The sequence below is a fragment of the Centroberyx affinis genome, unplaced genomic scaffold (assembly GCF_046629955.1).
Source record: "Centroberyx affinis isolate AG114_WGS23_722 - 3 ecotype Tasmania unplaced genomic scaffold, CSIRO-AGI_Caff_v1 ptg002053l_1, whole genome shotgun sequence".
In the NCBI taxonomy this organism is placed as follows: Eukaryota; Metazoa; Chordata; class Actinopteri; order Beryciformes; family Berycidae; genus Centroberyx; species Centroberyx affinis.
Window position 1 is genome coordinate 138,257 of NW_027280386.1, and position 9,322 is coordinate 147,578.

The window sequence follows — 9,322 nt, forward strand, 5'->3', positions numbered from 1 at the left end:
ATGCACACACACCTTGAACTTTGAAAAGTTGAGTCAAAAGGATAGCAGTGTGAAGCAGTGAGAACATTAATCTAAGGCTAAATGCTTTAAACGCCAGAAAACTGAAGAAATGCATAAATCCCTTCAGGGGACAGAACATTAGCATATTATTCTGGGTTCAGGTCTCGGTCAGGCCAAAAAAGCACTCGGTATGTGTAAAGACAAAAATCGGAGGAGGCAGAACAAAGAAATTCTGCGTGCTGTTTGCGTTGGCAGGAGAGAGCACAAGTCGTGGCATTGTACTCTCCAACATGCAAGCCAAACAAGGACAAACCAACACTGGAACGCTCATAGTGATGAAAGATGCTGAGCAGCGTGGCGAGGTAAAGAAAAAAACAAGTGACGAGGAGGGAAAATTGGAAAGACAGCGCAAAATTAACTAATATAAGTAATTCAGAGAAATAACAGACTGGGAAATTGGAAGATCAAAATGATGGGGGAGATGGGGAGGGATTAGAGAAAAGAAGAGAGAAACTGTGATCTGATGACAAAAGTGAAAGAGAGAGCAAGCAAGAAAGAAAGTGTGAAGAAAGCAGTGGTTTGTACGAGGCAGAGAGGCTGTCAAACTCAGCTCTGCTCCAGTGGGGAGTAGCAGCCACCAGCTCAACAGCCAATGGCTCAGCGGGACTCTTCTAGCACACGCTCTCCGTCCCCTCCCTCCTCCATCCCCCTTCCCTCTTCCATCCCCCTCCTTTCTCCCTCCCATCCCTCCTGTGTGTCAGATTACAAGCCCAGCGGGACTCCACTCTTGCTCATCGAGCTCTTTTAGTCAACGTGGAGGAGCACAGAGCTAGAAATAAATTGCCTGACTGGTGGGGTTTGCACTCGGCGCGGCAATATGCATACGCCTATTCTACACACAAACATCTTCAGCTGGTTTCATGCTTTAGATAGAATGACGTTAGGAAGTACACAAGTTAACTTCTTTCCAAAGCTGTGACTCAATACATGATATCCCCTAAAGGTAAAGACTGTGGATCTGTGAGCTGAACCCAGAACTTTCCGTGTCTGGATTTCTATAAAACTCGCCTATCCAAGTCAATGGCACAAGTTCAGCCTTGCATTTGATCTCTCTATTAAAGAGGGCCGACTTTACAATGGCTAAGAGATCCTGGGTCAGGGTTAGGGCCATAGGTTACACTCACGCTGCTGGGTGCGCTTGTCGCTGGCGTTCTTCAGCGGCAGGCAGACGGGGCAGTCATGTCGCGTGCAATTCTTCCAGTGGGAGATGATCTGTCTGGACGATGCACAGTGAGCCACTGGAGAGAGAGAGAGGGAGGGAGAGAGGGAGAGAGAGAGAGAGACACCATCGGGGATTAGAATTTATAGGGCTATATGAAAATAAAATGCAAACATGAGATTGGAAATAAAGGCCTTGGGGTATACAAGAGACTTGGGCTCTTCTCAACAGAAAAATGCTAAAGGGACATTAGCTAGATGGAGAGAAAAAGAACAAATGAAAGAAACTTAAGACAGACATTTTTCTGCCCCAAAGTCAAAGATCTCAGGTTCGGCACAACGCACCAATTTCCAGTCTTGGAAGGTTGTACGTTTGGACGAGAGGAAAGAGAACCTAAAACGTATGTTCCTGGTGCGTGATTGGGCAGCTCGAGTCGCCTCATCTCAGCTGTGGCCAGGCTAACGTGCTAGCAGCTAATCTAACAAGAAATCGCAACCTGGCTAGACTAGGCCCTGCTGGCTGCCTGGCACCACTGAGAGCTGCTCCATGTGCAAGAGGACAATTACGCCATGCCTTCAAGCTTTGAGGGCCATGCATGAATAAATGCAATTAAACTGTATTATCTTTGTCAATACGCCAACACTTTTGGCTAAGACTCAAACACTTCAGCAGGCCTATAATGTTGGTGGCTTTTTGCGCATTCAGTATTCAGTGATAACCAAAGAGCAGGCCACAGATTTAGCTCCCGAGCCAAACTAAGCTCTAGTGATACCGCAGACTCCAGGCTCCCTCAGGTGAAAATGAACCAAATCTTCAATTGAATGCAGATTAGTCTAAAATCTTAGGGATGATAACTGCTAGTTGAGGAACAAAGTCTTGCTGCCCGGTTATTTAGGTTGCAGTGAGATGAAGACATCCTGAGCAAGAGGAAATGAGTTGGCCAGCAAAAAGCACACGATACACAGACTCCTACACACTTACACACCTTGGCCTATGAGTGTGTCTGGCTTGAAAGTCAACTTAAGTATTCACGTCCAAGAGCAGCGCGATAGATGGAGCCAAATATAAATGAGAGTGGCTTGAGGGGAATTTTTCATTAGAGCAATGCTGGTACTGACACAGGAAGGAGCGTGATGGGGGCTGAGGTTCAAGAGCCAGGGAAGTTAGCAGACAGAAAACAAACACTGTACAGCCACCCCAAGAAAAGAAATAGGAGAGGGAGGGGCAGCAGAGTTATCCAGCTAGAATGGCAGGCTGGCAGGCAGGTGGGTGAGCAGTGTTGTGCTTTGTAAATGGATGGAAATCCCCCTGTGCCGTGTCTGGATTAGGGCGAGACACGTGGCGTGACCAACGAGGAGTGAAGGGGAGCGTATGCTAGAGCGCCTGGCCCTGGCTGTGCGACTGGCCTCACCAAGGAGACCAGGCAAGACGAATGAAGGGATGGAGGGATGGAGCGATGTAAAGAAAGGAGTGACCCAAGATGGGAGATAAGGCTGCACAATTAATTGTACATAATCATATATCACGGTTTTATTAAGTCCCAGTGTGGAATATCAAGCGCTATTACACATGAGCAATTACAAACCACTGAATGAGCAACGTGCAACCTATGTATCAAGGAGACAAGACAAGAAGGCTAGCAATTCACAAAGGGTAACACTTTTCTATAGCTAACAATTCTTCACAGCAAGAAATATTACAACATGTGAAATGACAGTGGGTCTGCAACAACACAAAATGTGCAGTCGCGTGTCAGGACTGAGGAACAGTATTTTTCCCCTTTCTTTTCTAACCATTTTGTCCAATGTCCAAACTTTTCAATACCTGGAAATCATCAGGTTCATTTGACAGTTTCAAACGCCGGAGCTCCAACTCACCCTGGCAGGACTTGCCGGCCTGGCAGTGGGTCATGTGGTTGAGGACGTTCTTCATGGTGCGGCAGTGGGGCAGGGCGCAGGCCCTCACCTCCCCGTTGGCCTGCTCCCGCCGCTGGCACTTGTGTGCGTGGAGCAGCAGGACCAGCTGCTGCTGGATCAGCTTGCGCTTCTCTGGGTCGGCCGTGGGGCCCGCCGCCGGCACCGCCACGCCACCGCCGCCGGCCAGGGGCAACATGGCCGCCTGCTGCTGGGACTGCTGCATGGGGGAGGAAGAAGAAGACAGACAAAGAAATGTCCAAGTTGAGATGAGTCATCCTTGGTTTCTTTGGTTCTAAAGAGACAAATTCAGGTCAGCACTTATATGTGAACACGATAAAATGTCAACGGTTTCCAGCAAATCCTTTTCTATAAATCAAGTCTGTTCTTCATTGAATAGAACATAATTAATAAGAGGACAGCGAATTAATGTGTACTAACCATGTTTGGCACGCTAGTGACGGCGGCCCCTTTGAGCTCACTGGGGAAGGGCGGCAGGCTGTTGGCGAGGGCAGCCTTGTTCTGGAGCTGCTGCTGGGGGTTGAGCTGCTGGCCCGACCCCGCTGCACCCTGACCATAAGCCTGTGCCCCAAACGGACCCCCATTACTGCCCAGGCCCATCTGGAAACACCAACAGACAGACGAGAGAGAAGGGATAAAAAAAAAAAATCAGTTAATGGAATTCCAAAAATTTCCAAAAAGCGAGATTCTTGATAAAAGCAGGAGTACATATCAATGCAACACTAAAAATGAGTACCATTACAATACAATGCACTTCAATGAATGAGGTTAAAGCAACAGTATGCAATTTTAAGATAAAATAATAAATTAATAGAATGTGTGACTTTTCAATGATGTTTAGATGTTTTTAGGCCTATACCTTTACTGTTGTTGTGGTCAGCAGTGAGTTGAGGTGGGGGTGTCAAGATGGGAATAGCAGCCACAGAGCAGGGAACTCATAGCAACAACAACAATGGCGGAAAGCAGTAAAAATCGAAAGCCCATTTTGAAACCCATTCAAAAACGTGGAGAACCTCGGCATTGCTTTTTTATTGCAGACTGGCTGTGCTCATTTGTCTGCTTCTGCAGCATCTGTGATGGCTTCACAGATGCCGTTGCCTCAGCCTGAATTCCATTTCAAAGTAGACAATCAAAATGAGTGCTGTGGCATGAACCTGACCGGCTGTGGGTGAGCAGGGCGGGACTAACAATACACTTCCTTTCTCAAGGTGAAAAGATGCATATAAAGCCGACGGCACAAAGTAAGATGTTAGGTATTATTTACTTTGTTGTGACTACTCAGCTAAATTTGTCAAATAGCACCAACATGCCAACAGAGTTCTGCCTCCATCTCAATGCCGATTTGTCACGACAAGACCCCCTTATATGGCCTGCCAATGAAGTTGTGCCAGGATAGCTCTGCCCAGTTCGGTCCAGCCCAGCCCACTGATGCTGTGGCACCATGACAGCTCAGCATGACACCAGCTATTGGCAGGATGGACTTCTCCACCCCTTGCCTATAGAAATCCTTCCAGCTTTTTCTCCTCCTCTGATCATCTCAACCTCAGAGGAGTGGAGGATGCAACCAGAGAAATCAGAGGAAAAAGCACTGTTCCTTTTTCCAACGCTGTCCAACTACCCACTCACATTACAATAAACTGGCTGGCAACTTAATACCAGCCACCAGCCAAATGCTGGTCAATTTTGGCCATCAGCGGCAAGTTTGTCTACTCTATTAGCCATTTTGATAGGTAATCAACCATAACTCAGCAGTCCTATTTTCCAAATCTTGTTCATTGGTAGAATAGACAAAATTGCAAATGTTTGAGATTAACAGCCAGTGTAGCCTAGGGTATCGTTCTGACATTTTTCAGTTTTGGTTTGGGTTCGAGTTCCTTATTTTGGTTCTGGTACCAATTCATTCGGTACCTGCTAACAGCTAAGTAGGTTTAACAGTTGACCAGCAATCGCATTATTCTAGTTCCTGTCTCCACTTGTCGAACGAGGAGCAGATGAGGAGGATGGTGTAGGTGTCAGCTGATAGCGAGGCTCAAGCTGTGATGTTGTTGTCACACTCCAAGTGCTAGCTGGGTCCCTTACTCTAATGCATTCAAAGACTGTACATTGATTCAAGTTCATTCTGTGCGTTTGCACGTTTTTCATAAATTTGACATATAGCCTTGCTTACAAGCCGCACGTGTTACATTTTGCTATGTGATCATCTGCTTAGACCATTTGTTCATCTTTTCAGATGAACAGTAGTGTATTTGTATGCCAGTAGTGCTCGAGACAAGCAGACCAATATTAGCTTCTAGGATACCACATGGTATAACTACATATTATCTTTTTGGTTTCCCATTTTTCCAAATTCAGAGCACAGAAACAAGTAGACGCATTGTGTGTTCATTATTTAATGTCATTGGAACCGAAAATTGGTACAGAATTTTTCAAATCTTTAGTAATTTGGCCAGTATCTCTAATTTACCAAATTTCAGTACACATCCCTAGTGTAGTCTGTGGAGAAAAATAGTTTCCTGCACTGACAACAAATCAGAAACACTTAAAGGATAAGGCCGGTGTTTTTTAATGCATTGCTTACCGTCAACAAATCCTATGAAAATAACAAAATCAACAATGCCTTTGCTCTACTCCCATTTCTTTCTGACTTCACACGTACCGTTCTTAGCCGTCAACCTGGAAGTCATTGGCTCCAATTGTAAGCTAAAAACCTTGAAATACAGCTCACAAAGACATAGTTTGAATTAAAAAAATCGCTAGGCCTAACTGTTACCATGAAAAGTCAGGCTGTTGTAGTTATTACCAAATCAAATTCAAATGGAAACAAATTCTTCATTACGCCAGGGACTATTTTCGGTGCTACGGAACTACTTTCCTTTCCAAAGTGTTTACAGCCGGCTTATTAAGTTGTTTGAGGAAAAAGTCGGCTGGCCCGGTGCATCGAGCAGCAGCATGGCTCTTTGGCGTGTTTTTAATCGTTTTTTTAATACAATGGAGTTCTATGGCTGCTGGGACATGGCTTCATTGGGCACCGGCTACATGGACGAGACTTGATTGCTGATTTTGTTATTTTCATAAGATTTGTTGACGGTAAGCAATGCATTAAAAAACACCAGCCTTATCCTTTAAAGTTGCTTCTTTCCTCCCATTTTGCCCTGGCAATCTGATCCCATCTTCCCTTTCTGCTCCGTTTCCTGCCCTTCAAATCCCGCCCTCCTTTTGGTTGACATTTTAATCCAAAGTGCCTTACAGTACCATGACTGCATACATATTTAACACGGGTGGCCCCAGTGCGAATAAAATCCCTGTTCCTGCCATGCTCTACACATTGATCTACTCATGGCTGCACTCTCATCCCCTGAGCTGCTGGCAGAGCAGACCAGACTCAGCCATGCCTGGCCAGGCAGTGTCCCCCCAGGCTGTTGACACCACTCCAACAAACCAGATAAAAAAGACCCAGCTGAGACAACCAGAGACTGGCAGCCTTTCAACACAGCTGAGCGGGCGGACACACATACACACGCGCCCCTCCACTCCGCTCTCCCATTCAGTCCCCTACTCGCTGACACACTCCACACAGCGCCAGGCAGCACAGTTGCCAGCGATCATCTCACCACTCCACTGCCAGGCCAGACTGGGGAGGGACCGAGTGCATTCAGCCAAACTACCCTCCCTCCTTCTCTCTCATCGCGCTCGCCCTCTGTCATTCTAACTGATTAAGTGGTTTACAATACCTGCCTTTCCCCAAGTGACTGACAGGGCAAATAGCCAGCCAACGAGCCAGAGAAAGAGAGGGGAGGGTTCACACTCACACAATAACAAATGAACTGTGGGGGCGGGAAAGACTGACGGCAGTCTCTCACACACACATGCCCAGAAAGAGATTTACAACTTGCACTTAAAGCACAATAGAGGAAGCCACACACAGCATGACAAAGACTGGGTCTAGTGGCGTTCGCCCCTCAGCTTGCTCCTCTGGAGCTGTTGGTGACATGATAATCACAGCAGACTGGCTGAGATTACAATGCACATAGACCAAGCCTTCCTTTTTCAGACAAATTATGATAGTCCCCACGTTGTTGATACTTTTACGTCAGATCTTCATCTCTCTGTTGTGGTTAAAGGATGTGCACCTGTTCTCGCTGACAATAAATCTCAACACGGACACATTCACTGTCTCCCCTGTCTCCCCTGTCCACTCTCAGCAGCTAGCAGTGTTTGTCTGTGTTGTGGTTACAGACGGCTTCAGTGTGTTGCCAGCAGAATAGATGGCTTCCTACTGATTTCCTGTGAAACCACACTGGTGGCAAGCTTAGGTAAACAGTCCATGACACTATATATACACACACGCTCTCTTTCACACACACACACATTAAAATCCCTGGACTGATCTTGACAATGACTGAGCAGTTGACAATAGTGTCAATATCAGCTCCTTGCCAAAGATTAGGGCAGAGCTGCCAAGTGTGGAGTGTGTCCATTTCATTTCTAAACTGAGTCCAAGCAATGAAAATGAGAGAAAAGACCATGCTAGTGCCAATGAGACAATGAGTTTGCTATGTAGATGCGGATGCATACACAACATGCACAGACAAATAAAAGAGCAACTTGGAGTGCGAAAGGCTTTGATAAAGCTCTTTATTGTTGTTCTCCAAGGCCTTGGAGGGCTGCTGCAGTGAATATATCAAGCCATTTGAAACAAAGCCTCGGCAGTTTTATGGTCGACCATGGAACATCTCCGCTCTCATTAACTGGCCAATTAAGAGCCACATAAAGCCAAGCACTGGCAAGTATCACATACGAGCCGCACAAGTGCATTCAAAAATCGAGCTACATTGTGCAGACAAGGGCACCAACACACAAACACACAAGCACACACACACACACATCATCAAGCACATGGAGGGTTTCTGTCAAGAGTCTGTGTCCTTCCAAATGGCTCAGTTTCAAAGAATATCCATTTGTGTCCAATGTCAAACACGTTATTTCCACCCACCCCCTATCCTCACAAGCCATGAATTACATAAATCTTAATTTATGTACAAATAACGAATGAGTGCCAATGACGGTTCCAATGCGTGCCCCTATACATATGGCTCTCGTCTGAGCGCAAGACTCACACACAGACTTTACATGACCGGATGGTGAATGTGAATGGGGGTGTGACTCACCTTGTTCATGTTGCCTGCCTGCTGAGCTGCACTGAGGGTGGCATGAGCTCCCATCTGCTGCCCCCCTTGGGTGAGCGTCTCTGCCAACGCACTCCCTGCTCCTCCAGGGCCCGGCGCTGCCCCCTGCATGGTCGGTCCCTGGTACTGCATGCCTGCCACCCCAGCTCCCCGGCCTCTCCCGGCCCCCGGTCCCAGGCCGCCATTCATCACTTGGCCGGGCTGGGGCTGCCCCCCCTGGGCCAGGAGCCCGGCATGGCCCTGGCTATTGTTAATCATCGCCTGGTTGAAGCCCATAGTTGCTGTGTTGTTGCCGTTGTTCTGCCCTGCTACTCCAGTGGGTGTTCCTGCTTTCTGGGCCTGGGGGGACGGGTGGTTGTTTGGGGAGCCCTGGCCCAGGGGGCTCTTCCCCAGTGGCGCGCCCAGCTGGGCCCCCATGCCGCCCGGCTGAGGGCTGGCTGAGTTCAGCCCTGCGCCTGTGAGGCTGGAGGTGCTACCGGCTCGAAGGAGCTCCGAGAGCTGCTTGTGCTTGGCGGCTGCGTCCGGAACGATGGTGGTGCCACCACCTCCGCCAAGGCCCGCTGGGGTGCCACCTGGCCCGCCAGCACCAGGTGCAGAGCCGCCATTGGAGGGCATCCCGCCCATCAGGCCCAGGTCTCCTCCGTTAGGGATCAGCTCATCTGGAAGGTCGTTCTCCAAATCATCCCAGGACAGAGACCCCAGATCTATTGGGAGAGAAGGAAGGAGGGAAGAGGAGCAGGAGAGTGGAGGATGAAGTGGTAGGGGAAAGGGGGAGGAGAAGGAGAAATGGAGGGAGACTGTTAAGTTGGCAGTGTAGTAGAAACAAAATAGAAATTTGCCGTGTTCGCACAGGCAAAATGGTTGGTTTGTGTTGTATTGGCTTTGATTGCCGCTGTGTGCACAGGCTCGCCAGCTGAACTAGTGAAAATTTTCACACTTTCGTTCACTGCCACCCAATACACCATTGACTGTAATTGGTCAAC

General features: G+C 47.9%; 1 protein-coding gene across 1 annotated transcript in view; it reads right to left on the reverse strand.

Moving 5' to 3' along the window:
• The window catches only part of crebbpa (CREB binding protein a), a gene marked incomplete at its 5' end in the record, with an annotated part of 34,025 nt that extends 24,982 nt beyond the window's left edge, over positions 1-9,043 (reverse strand). Inside the window, 4 exons of the mRNA XM_071531193.1 lie at positions 1,185-1,298; positions 3,097-3,352; positions 3,574-3,753; positions 8,322-9,043. Coding sequence (XP_071387294.1) covers positions 1,185-1,298; positions 3,097-3,352; positions 3,574-3,753; positions 8,322-9,043 — 1,272 coding nt within the window. The remainder of the gene's footprint in view (positions 1-1,184; positions 1,299-3,096; positions 3,353-3,573; positions 3,754-8,321) is intronic.
• Positions 9,044-9,322: the final 279 nt, after the last annotated feature.